Source organism: Tupaia chinensis, unplaced genomic scaffold (genome assembly GCF_000334495.1).
Source record: "Tupaia chinensis unplaced genomic scaffold, TupChi_1.0 Scaffold000126_2, whole genome shotgun sequence".
Classification (NCBI taxonomy): domain Eukaryota; kingdom Metazoa; phylum Chordata; class Mammalia; order Scandentia; family Tupaiidae; genus Tupaia; species Tupaia belangeri.
This window is the reverse complement of record NW_006159594.1, coordinates 813,553-825,967: the sequence shown is the minus strand read 5'-3', so window position 1 is coordinate 825,967 and position 12,415 is coordinate 813,553. Positions and strand designations below refer to the sequence as shown.

The 12,415-nt window shown below is 40.5% G+C and overlaps 1 protein-coding gene across 1 annotated transcript; it reads right to left on the bottom strand.

The window, feature by feature from the left end:
- Window positions 1-7,368: 7,368 nt before the first annotated feature.
- LOC102480209 (olfactory receptor 49) lies at window positions 7,369-8,298 on the bottom strand. The gene has a single exon (XM_006144591.1). It carries the CDS (start codon window positions 8,296-8,298, stop codon window positions 7,369-7,371), a length of 930 nt encoding a protein of 309 aa, XP_006144653.1.
- Window positions 8,299-12,415: the final 4,117 nt, after the last annotated feature.

Genomic DNA, 12,415 nt, shown 5'->3' with positions numbered 1-12,415 from the left:
CTGAGACTCGACCATATGGGAGTCCAGTACTCTTAACTACCATGCCATCTTCTGGCCCCCAAACATAGGAGATTCTGACCTGGAGTGAAGACAAATATTTTAGTCTCTTGGGCCGCTATAATAAAATACTATGAGTGGGTGGCTTAAGTAACAGAAGTTTATTTTCACAGTTTTGGAGACTAAGTCCTTAGATCAAGGAGCCAGTCAGCGTCTGGGGAGAGCTCAGCTGATTCAGTGTCTGGTGAGAACTCACTTCTTGGCTTATAGATAGCTACCTTTTTGGTGTATCCTCACATGGCAGATAGAAAGAGAGCTCTGGTTTCTTCTTTTCATAAGGGAATCCACTCCTTCCTGGGGCTTCAGTTTCATGACACCATCTAAACTTGACTATGTTCCATGGGCCCAGTTTCCAAATATTACCACTTAAGGATTAGTTCAATAACTAGTTCAACAACTAACTTTAGGAAAACACAAACATTTGGTCCATAGCAAGATGGGAAGTTTATTTTTTTTGAGAGTTTTTTTTGCTATAGGGTACATGCACTCACCAGAAAGACAGACAGAGATAGACAGAAAGCAAGAAATCACCACCTGGGGGGTTGGCCACGCTGTAATCCCTTCTCCTCTATTCTTCTCTGGAGATCTTGGGCACGCACATACACGCGCCTGAGTGAGCTTAAGCCACTGGGTCTGGGACTTGAACCGCAGTCGACTACATGGGAGTCCAGGGACATAGCCATTATGCCAACTGCTGATCCTGCAAGATGGGAAGATGTTCTTGATGAACTTATATAAAACTGAGACTTGAAGGATGAGTTGCAGGGTATGTGTATGGAAAAATTTTTTATTAACCATTTATTCATGTTTATTGAGCACCTATCATGTGCTGGGCATTGCACTATAGCTAAGGATGACTATGAATGGTAAATAAAAGAGACATGTTTCCTGTCCCTCTCCATTGGCAGAATCATGGCAAGAGAACCTTGGGACAGTCCCCATTTTCATTCTTGGCCTGTTCAAGTTACTACTTTTTAATTTTGCTTTTTTCCCCTCTTTGGTTACCAAAAGATCCCCTAAATTAGATGCATCCTGTAGGTCTCCAATATGAAGCTGGCTAACGTAATTTGACTACAGTAGTAATAAGATTTTAGGAACTAGTACTAGATTTGGCAAATGAGTGACCAATTTTATTTGTTTTTAAAGGATTAGTGAGTTCTTTTCCCCGCTAGGGTGCCTCTTCCAATAGAGCCTGGCTATCCTTGTTATGGAAGGGTGGGTAAGATTGGCAGCTGTCTGTTAAACAGCTGGTGCTCTCATGAGAACCACCTGTGGCGTTGCCTTACTTCTGGTAAGAGACAGCACTACACATTGCCCTATAAGAAGGAGGCCCAGATGGCTCTACAGCTAATTGTAAGGATTATATTTGATATACACTGGTCATACTTGCTGGGGCCTACTTTTAGAAATTGTGCTTCTCCTCTGGTCAGACCAGAAAGAACCTGGCTTTCTGAGTCCTTAAGTTCTCAGGTTGTGATCCTATCTGTGGGCACTTGTTGGACATGGTGAGAAAGTCTTCTTTGTAACCAAGGATCCTTGTTTTTCTTCCCTAGTGGATCTTCCAAGGGCCTGGAAATAATATCTTACTCATGATTTTATCTTTATTATGTGGATCTTTGTTTCTGCATGAAGGATCTCTTGTCGAAGGAAAAGAACCTGATTTATTCTCCCAGCTTGGAAAATTAGTCTTTTTAAAAAAGATTTATTTATTTTTAATTGTATTAATTATCATTATTCTTTAATTTTGACCAGGGAGAGACAGACAGAGAGAATGGGAGAGTGAGAAAGCAAGCCACCAGGTCCAGGACTTGAACTATGGTTGGCCATGTGGGAGTCCAGCGCCTCAATCACCATGCCACCTGCTGGTCCCCCTTATTTTTGAGAGAGAGATTTTTGATATAGTGCTTTCTAGAGAGACAGAGACAAAGAGACAGAAAGTGAGAAATCACCCCCAGGGAGGGTGGCCATGCTGCAATCCCTTCTCCTCCATTCTCCTTTCAGGATCTTGGGCACGTACACACACATGCCTGGTGTGAGTTTTAAGCTTCCAGGTCCAGGACTCAAACTGCAGTTGACTACATAGAAGTCCAGTGACATAACCATTAAGCCATCTGCTGGTCACAAGGAAAATTAGTCTTTGTCCATACAAATAGTGATGGTGAGAAATAAGTGTGAATAAATGTATAATAATAAACTTTAATGACAGTATGAAGGAATTGAACTGGTGCTTCAAGAGAGAAAACAGGTGAGGCTGCCCATAGATGGATGACTAGGGGACACCTCTGTGAGGAACTGTGATTATAACTAGGCCTTGCAGGTAGTGAGAGGATATCCAGGTAACTCCACAAAATAAGAATACTCCCAAATATCTTCCAATTCCAGAGGGGTCAGGAAGGTAGAAAAGTTTATGCTTCCATTTAAAGAAACAAACGAACAAGAAAAAAACCTTTTAACAAATTGCTGACCCTATCAACAGCTCAAAAGAAAGCAAAAATCCTTACATTGGGAAGACAAATTATAGTTAAAAAAAAAATCAGTAATGTTTTACTCAAAAGTCATAAAATTCTATTTCACCAGTTTATTCTTATGTAATTAATCTGTCTTCTGTTGAATTTGTAGCATTACTGTGGTCCGATCTTTCTGTTTAAATCCTAGAAGTTAACATTCAACATTATTATTGATATTTCTTGTTTCTAGTATTGTTAGTCTTTTTTTAGAATTATTTATTCAATTATTTATTTATTCATTCATTTATTTTAATTTGACCAGAGAGAGACAGAGAGAGAGAGAGAGTGAGAAAAACAAGCCACCAGTTCCGGAACTTGAACCATGGTTGGCCATGTGAGAGTGTCCAGCACCTTAACCACCATGCCACCTGCTGGTCCCATAAGTTAGTCATTTTCTTGGTTGCTTTTTGTTCTCTTATATCTCTATGTGTGTCTTTAGTTTTCCTGATAAAGTGCTCCTTTCAGAACTTCTTGGTCTGGTGTTGGTAAATTCCTTCAGGTTTTGTTTACCTGAGAATGTTTTTATCTTTTATTCCCATATGAAGGATAATCTTGTTGGGTATAGTATCCTTGGTTGAAACTGTTTTTCACTTAACACTTTGAATATATTTCCCCACTTTTTCCTTGTTTGCTCTGTTTCTGATGAGAGGTCTGATGTTAGCCTTACGGGATAACCTTTATAAATAACCTGACGTTTCTCTCTTGCCTATTTTAGTATCTTGTCTTTGTGGATTTTGCCAATCTGGTTGTGATGTGCTTTGGAGAAGATCTTCTTGGGTTGATTCTATGTGGTCCTTTCTATTTCTTGGGTCTGGATATTTGAATGCCTCTCTAGATGTGGGAAGTTTTCTTTCAGGATTTCATGGATTAGATTATCAATGCCTTTATTAGCTTCTTCTGGTATACTGATTATCTGGATGTTTGGGCACTTAATGGTAAATAGTATTTCTTGTATAGTATTCTCATCTTTTCTGGTTATTTTCTCAGTTTTTCTGGTTGTTTTTTCTAGCTCACAGGTTTTGCCTTCAACATTAGAGATTTGATCTTGTGCATGGACTAATCTACTTTTAATACTTTCGAGGGAGATTTTGATTTCCTGAATTGCAGCCTGCAACTCTAACAGCTCCATTTGATTCTTTTTTATGGTGTGTATTTCCTCTTTCGGAGTGTGCAAGAACTTCCTCACCTCTTGGAACTCATTGTCTCTTTTTTCCTGTATCTTTTGGAGTTCATTGTCTCTCAGCTCTTGCATCGCTTTTAGTTTTGTCACTATGAATATTCTGAATTGTCTATCAGACACTTCCACAAGTTCCACTGTTCTGTCTGTGAATGAGGATTGTTCTTTTTAACTCAGGGGAGAAATATTTTCTTTCTTTTTTTTTTTTTTCTTTCATATTTCTTGTGCCTCTGTAGTGGTTTCTGGTCATTCTGTGACAAATCTCTCCTCTACTTTAGTTGCCTTAGTCCCTGAACATGCCAGGACACACTTCAGATTTAAAATGGATTCTTGTCTAGTGTTTCAGGGCTCTAGAAGATGAGGTTTAGAGCATATCTTTAGTTGCCTTGGTCTCTGAACATGCCAGGACACATCTTAGATTTTTGATATTTTAATACATATAATTTTCTATCTTAAGTTATATTCATTTGGGTACTTTAGATTTTAATTTTCCAAAGACTTAGATTATTACAATAGCTTCTAGACCACATAGTACATTTCTTTGAACATAGCATTTGTGCAGTAATTATTTTGGAGTGAATAAACTAATTCATTAAATTAATTTTGTTACTTTATATTTAATATTTGCTCATTTACAGATATGAGATATGATTTTATCTTTATCTTCATAAATAAATTTTAATATTTTAAACTGAATTTAATCTTAAGATTTAAAATAACACTTTGAACATAAAATTTTCTCAGATACCTGTGAGCTGCAGATGCTCATCTTCCTGGGGCTCCTCCTGACCTACCTCCTCACACTGCTGGGGAACCTCCTCATCGTGGTCCTCACCCTCACCGACAGGCGCCTGCACACCCCCATGTACTACTTCCTCCGCAACTTTGCTGTCCTGGAGATCTGGTTCACCTCGGTCATCTTCCCCAAGATGCTGAACAACATCCTCACTGGACATAAAACCATCTCCCTACCAGGATCCTTCCTACAAAGTTTCTTCTATTTATTTCTGGGCACTACGGAGTTCTTCCTGCTGGCAGCGATGTCCTTTGACAGGTATGTGGCCATATGTAACTCCTTGCATTATGCCACCATCATGAACTTCTTTGAATATAAAATCTTGAGGTGCAAGGAAAGGAAACATATGACAAGTGAAAAAATATATAAAAGAAAAAGAAAAACACAGCATGTTCATTATAAAGTTAACTAAATTCTGCTGTGCAGCAGGTTATTTCACAAATTGATTTAATTATATATGTTCATTAGAATTAAAGTATGCATGATAAAATTTCTATTCATCCCAGTAATTAAAAAAAAATTGTTTTTTCCAGAGAGATTGTTACTATAGGTCATGTGTGCTCACTGGAGAGACTGAGAGAGACAGAGAGACAGAAAGTGAGTCTACTCCCCAGGAAGGATGGTCATGCCACAGCCCTTTTACTCCATTTTCCTCTTAGGATATGGGCACACACACACACGCACCTGGCATGAGTTTTAAACTGCTGGGTCTGGGACTAGAACAGCAGTTGACTACATGGGAGTCGAGCAATGCCATTATGCCATCTGCTGGTCCCCATCCCAGCAGATTTAAAGCTAGTTGTTGATTTGTCATGTATTTTTAATTTGTAATCTTGTTTATATCTTGACTGAATAAATCTTAAAAATGCAAAGAAATGAAAAAATAAATAGCAAATAAAGTATACCAATTAATGAAGAGAATGTGGTTCATATTACACGTGTAATAATTGTATATTACTATGACACTCAACAGTAACCATGAGACATATTACAAAAATTATTATTGAATCATTTTGCCTTTTGTGAGGAAGCTGCAATTTGTATAGAGAACAATACAACTTTACAAATGTAACCATCTTTCTCATGATTAGTTTTTTCAAGTATGATTTACCAAGGTGTTAGATGTTAGAATTCATCAAATTAGCTGTCGAATCTTAATCTGACCCAGATATACTACATATTCTGCAAACACTTCTTGTTTTCAAACTCTTTATTCAGTTTTTAAACAGAGAGGACCTATTATTCAGTGGATTTGCCATCAGGAAACAAAATAATAGCACAGGATGTCAGAATGATGGTAATTGCTGAGGTAGGCAGATTGATTGATTTAGCTTTTCAAAGGAGGGGGGAGCGAAAAACTTCTCAAATGCTTTTGCTGATAATTGGTATCAAATAGAAAAGGAGGGGGCCAGCAGATGGCCTAGTGGATAAAGGCACTGGATTCCCACATGGTCGAATGCAGTTCAAGCCCTGGACCTGGTGGCTTGCTTTCTCGCTTTCCCTTTCTCTCTCTCTTGGTCAGATAAAAAATAGTAATAATATGGGACCAGAAGATGACATGGTGGTTAAGGTGCTGGACACTCCCACATGGTTGACCATGGTTCGAGTCCTGGACCTGCTTTCTTGCTTTCTCACTTCCCCCCTTTCTCTCTCTCTCTGTGTCTCTCTTTGTCAAATTAAAAATAAATGAATGACGGGACCAGCAGTTAGCGTAATGGCTATGTTGCTGGACTTCCATGTAGTTGACTGTGGTTCGTGTCCCGGACCTGGTGGCTTAAAACTCATGCCGGCTACATGTGCGCATGTGCCCAAGATCCCGAGAAGAGAATGGAGGAGAAGGGTTTGTGGTGTGGCCATCCCCCCTGGGGAGTGATTCCTCACTTTCTGTCTCTCTGTCTCTGTCTGGCGAGCGCATACGCCTTATAGCAAAAACTTCAAAAAAAAAAAAAAAAAAAGAAGAAGAAAATAAAAGACACTTGAAAGGATATAAATTCAGTGATTTTATTTTAAAGTTTCATTTATTACTTCCAAGAGAGAGTGAAAGAAAGGGGAAAAGAGAGAGTGAGAGAGAGAGAGAGAGGAACCTTAAGAGGGTCGATCCACCTATAGCTCCAGCCAAACTGCAATGAGCGAGCATGTGCTCGGCATGTACAGGGAGCTTTGTGAACTAGAATTGACACCTTCTCACTGGATCAGCCCCCAGAACATTGCATTACCTCTGCTTCACTGTCCGACCCTTTGCATGCATTAATTGAGTGTCTATGAGGTCTATGACAATGGATTGATGCTTGAAGCTCATGGGAATTACAGAGCTGGCTCCTGCCTCTCAGAGCTTGTGTTCTGTTGGGAAGCCAGGCAGACACTGCCGGAATGAACAGGCTGTTCAAATCTTGGAATTGATAAAAATGCCTTAAGAGTCCCAAGAGCTTCTGAGTTCATGCCGAATCGCAAAGTGACTGGCACCACAGAAACAGATCTTGCAGAAACTTATTGTCAGCGCTTCCTCTGAATGGAAAGGTCCAGTTTCTCTTTCTTTTCTTTTTGTTTTAAAGCTTCTTTTTTAAAAATATATAATCATTTATCTTATTTTATTTATTTATTCACTTATTTTTTAATTTGACCAGAGAGAGACAGAGGATGAGAGTGAGAGAGAGAGGAAGTGAGAAAGCAAGCCATCAGATTCAGGACTTGAACCCTGGTCGGCCATGTGGGAGTGTCCAGTGCCTTAACCACCACGCCACCTGCTGGTCCCAAGGTTCAGTTTTTTCAAGAGATCAGTGTTCCATTAGCATATCTGGAAATAGTAGCTTCTGCCTCTTTGTTCCACAGCTTCATGAAAGGAGCTTGCTCACCTGTTCCCTAAACACCTGCTTCACCTGTTTGTTCCTCAGAGTGTAGATGAAAGGGTTGAGCATCGGGGTCACCACGGTATTAAGCAATGCCACCACCTTGTTCCTGTCCTCTCCCTGGCCACCCTTGCCTGACCGGACATACATGAAGATGCAGCTGCCATAGAAGAGGGACACCACAATGATGTGGGAGGAGCAGGTGGAGAAGGCTTTCTGCCTCTCCTTGGCTGAGGGGATGCGCAGGACAGTGTGGAGGATGCGGCCATAGCAGGTGGCTGTCACGGACAGAGTGCCCAGCAAGCTGAAGTTGGCCACGACAAAACACAGAAGCTCTATGAGAGTTGTGTCTGCACATATGAGTTCCAGGAGAGGAAAGTTGTCACAGAAGAAATGGTTAATAATATTGGGCCCACAGAATGGCTGCTGTAATACAAAAAAACTTGGAACAATGATGAGAAGGAATCCTGTTGTCCATGAAGAGAGCACCAGCTGGACACAGACCCTTTTGCTCATGATGGTGACATAACGCAAGGGGTTACATATGGCCACATACCTGTCAAAGGACATCACTGCCAGCAGGAAGAACTCTGTGGTGCCCAGGAAGAAATAGAGGAAACTTTGTAGGAAGCAGCCTGGTAGGGAGATGGTTTTGTATCCAGTGAGGATGTTGTTCAGCATCTTGGGGAAGATGACTGAGGTGAACCAGATCTCCAGGACAGCAAAGTTGCGGAGGAAGTAGTACATGGGGGTGTGCAGGCGCCTGTCGGTGAGGGTGAGGACCACGATGAGGAGGTTCCCCAGCAGTGTGAGGAGGTAGGTCAGGAGGAGCCCCAGGAAGATGAGCATCTGCAGCTCACAGGCATCTGAGAGCCCCATCAGCACAAACTCGGTGACAGTGGTGCGGTTCCCCATGGCTCCTCTGACTTCTGCTGGTGATGGCCGGTCAAAGGTGCCCAACATTAGGAGTTGTGATGTTCTGAGGATCTGAGGACAATCTGGAACTGGAAGAAGAAGGAATGAGTGTTTGTTCTTATTTTGGCCTTAAGGAGTCCTTTATTTCTGAGAAGGACATGTCTTCCCACCTGACCTCTGAGGCTTATTTGCCTCAGACAGGTACCTGGGCGGACGTGTCTCATGTTTGATCTCTTATGCTTCTGGGTTTTAGAGGGGGAAGAGATGATATGCAGTGGCCTAAGAAAGGTTCTGAATAAAAAATGTTTTCTTTCTTTTCTTTTAAACATATATCCAATAGGTTAAAGTATTTTGAAGGTAATGAAAGAAGACCTTTCTTTTTTTTTAAACTTTTTTTCTTATTAAAAAATTATTTAACAGAAAACTTTAGTCTTTTGCCTGCTAAGTGTTTTTCCTTTGCCCCGCTTACTCACCCTCTATCACCTACTCTCTACCACCAACCCCTCCCATACAGCCTCTGGTATCATCACTTATCCTCTCTACTATCATACCTTTGGATCTTTCAATTTCTGCCATAGAGTGCATACTTTCCATCCATATTGTGTGGGGATATACAGTGTGTATCTTTCAGTATGGCTCACTTTGCTCAAAATTAAGTCCTCTATATTCATCCACTTTATCATTTCTTATTTTTCTTTATCAAAATTTTAATTTCTGATTCCTCAGTAAATTCTTTCATCCCTGGCAATGTAATTTGCTTTCAGTATCTTTTGTTTCTATTCTTATTTTAATACTGATATTCACCCACAAATATTTAATATTTGAGGGTGTTGCTGTTTTAAGATTACCTGACTTTTTAATGCAGTTCACTAGCATTGGATTAATAAAAACAAAAAAAGAAATCTATCAGAAAAAAGCACAACAATCATGAATTAAATAAAATTCATATAATATCTACAAAAATTAGAAGTCCTTATTGAGAGTTGGGTATTCAGCATTCTTAATAAACTTTGTCAAGTGATATTCCCATATTCTATTTTCATTTATCTTTTCACAAACCCTGAGGGCTAGACACAATACATTTTCTAATTTTTAAGTTTTTTTAATCTATTTTTATGTACCTGCATTTTTGTTTATGACATTCTTTCAATTTAGAACCTTCAGCCTTTCAATTCCTGTTTATCCTTTAAGTGTTTCCTTTATAAATGTTACTGTGTTCATGAAGACTTATCTTCTGAATAAAGGAGCATTTCCTCTGTATCTCCCATACTTCATTTTTTTTTTTTTTTAGAGAGAGGTTTTTGCTGTAGGATGCATGTGCTCACCAGAAAGACAGAGACACAGAAATAGAAAATGAGGAATCACCCCCCAGGTAAGATGGCCACGCTACAATCCCCTCTCCTCCATTCTCCTCTTGGGGTCCTGGGCACGCATGCACACACGCCCAGTGTGAGTTTAAACCACCGGGTCCAGATTGCGTTTGACTATGTGAGAGTCCAGGGAAATAATCATTACACCATCTGCTGGTCCCCAAAAAAGCATTTTTTAAGTTTATTTATTTTATTTCTTCCATAAATAAATGGAGGAGGTTTATTTGTGTGTGTGTGTGTGTGTGTGTGAGAGAGAGAGAGAGAGAGAGAGAAAGAGAGAGACAGAGACAGAGGTAAAGAGAGAGAGAGAGAGAGAGCACTTCCATCAGTGTCTTGATGCCACCAAGACCCAGCTTCAGTCAGCCCTGGACCATGGGCATTCATATGCCAGAATACTCAAGGAGATTTCCAGACATGAATCCAGAACCATCCTGTGTGGGTCACCCTTGTGGAGTGCCACTTTTTCTTGTTGTGCCACCATCCTGCCCCCTCCATACTTCTATTATATCTTGTTTTATTTTTATTTAATACATACACGCACACAATTAATTTAACAAGGCATGTGTGCACTTGACAGAGAGAGATGGGGGTTTGGGAAGCAACTCCCCCCCCCCCAAATGAGACATGGTCTTGTCTCAACCCCTTCTCCACTTCTCTATCTTGTTGGGATTTGGGGCAGGCAAGTACTCACCATGTTTTTTTTAAACTGAGGTAGAATCAGGATTCAAGTTGCATCAGCTGTACGAGATCTGTCAGATCCAGGATTCAAATCGCATTGGTGACATGGGATCTGTCTTTCTTAATTACAAAGCTATGGGGAAGTCCCACTTTTTTAAAAATAAATTACATTTTTATAGTATTTTTATTTTCCTGAGTCAGAATGTCTTTAGTAATATTTATATTTTCTTTTCTTTTAGAGAGATTTTTGCTATAGGGCACGTGCGCTCGCCAGAGAGACAGAGAAAGACAGAGAAACAGAAAGTGAGAGCTCACCCCTCGGGAGGGATGGCCACAACACAGTCCTTTTTCCTTTATTCTCTTCCCAGGATCTTGGGCATGCATGTACACAGCCCTGGCGTGAGCTTTAAGCTGCTGGGTCCAGGACTTGAATTGCAATCGACTACAAGGGAATCCAGCCATATAACCATTATACAGTCTGCTGGTCCCAGTATTTATATTTTCTACCCCACTTAGAACAAGTTTTACAAAGTAATTACCTTTGAGACCAGCAGTTGATGTAATGGTTACACGTCGCTGGACTCCCAGGTAGTGAACCATGGTTCGAGTCCTGGACCCTGTGGCTTGACGCTTACGTCAGGCATGTGTGCATATGTGTCCAAAATCCTGAGGGGAGAATGGAGGAGAAGGGATTGTCGCATGGCCATCCCCCCTTGTGGGTGATTTCTCACTTCCTCTCTCTTTGTCTTTCCAGTGAACACACATGCCCTCTAGTAAAAATTTCTCTTAAAAAATAAAAAAAGAAGTAATTAGCTTTAATAAGTATTTATTGAATAAGTGAATAATAGGTCAAGTGTTTGAGAAATGGATTTGGCAAGTGCTTAACAAACAAGAGGTTGGAGACATGTCATGTATATAGTAATTCTTAGGGGAAAGCAATCTTGCAGAGTCAGCATGCCGAAGAGTCTTAAACTGATCCATGTGAAGAGAGTTTGCTTACTCTCTGGGAAGGTGGGGGCATCTTCTCATAACCATCCTTTTTTTTCCTTTTTTGGAGAGGTTTTTGCTATAGGGTGTGTGCGCTCACCAGAAAGACAGAGACAGAGAGACAGAAAGTGAGAAATCATCCCCCCCGGGGGGGGGGGTGGCCATTCCACAGTCCCTTCTCCTCCATTCTCCTCTCGGGATCTTGGGCACGCACGCACACACACCTGGTGTGAGTTTAAGCCACTGGGTCCGGGACTCGAACAGCAGTTGACTATATGGGAGTCCAGTGACATAGCCATTATGCCAACTGCTGGTCCTGTCATAACCATTCTTTAAAGGGAGATCCTCCATCTTTGAGATGATCCGAAGTTTGATCTAGTAAGTAGATAGAAGTCTTGTTTGGTCTGATAGAGTGCTCTCAACAGCAAGAAACTCCTTAAACAGAAGCCACTAAAAGATCTCTCTTGGGCCAGCAGGTGGTATGATGCTTTAGGTGCTGGACATCTATATCGTCGACCGTGGTTCGAGTCCCTGACCTGGTGGCTTACTTTCTCACTTTCTTTCTCTATCTCTCTCTGGTAAGTGCACCTGCCCTATAGCAAATTAAGCAAATAAGTAAATTAAATAAATAATTATTTAAAAAAGATCTCTCTTTAAAAGTCAGCATCTCTGGACATTTCCTTCCTTAAGCATTAACAACTACTGCGATAATTAGAACTGTAGCAAGAAATACTTGCCAGTCTGTGGAGAATACCATTGGGACTCAGTTTAGGTACCTGGGAAAAAGAGGTTAGGACAGGGGGGATATTAATGGATGCACATGATATTAGTAGGGAGGATGAAATACTAAATTTTATAAACATTCTCTTTTTTGTGTTTTGCCTTCCTTTTAGTATAGGCTACACTATTCAAAGTCACCCCACATACTACCATTATCTCTAACATTTGTTGAATGATTAAAGAACAGAAAATAGATGATTAGCCTTTGAGGGTATATTGGCTAGTCCCCAGGGATTATTTCTAGGTTCCATGATGTTTAGATCGATCAGCGATTTGTAAAAGAGGCCTCCACAACCTAATCA

Bases quoted from the DNA above. Each gene is read 5' to 3' on its own strand.
- LOC102480209 (XM_006144591.1), bottom strand. From the start codon at position 8,298: ATGGGGAACCGCACCACTGTCACCGAGTTTGTGCTGATGGGGCTCTCA.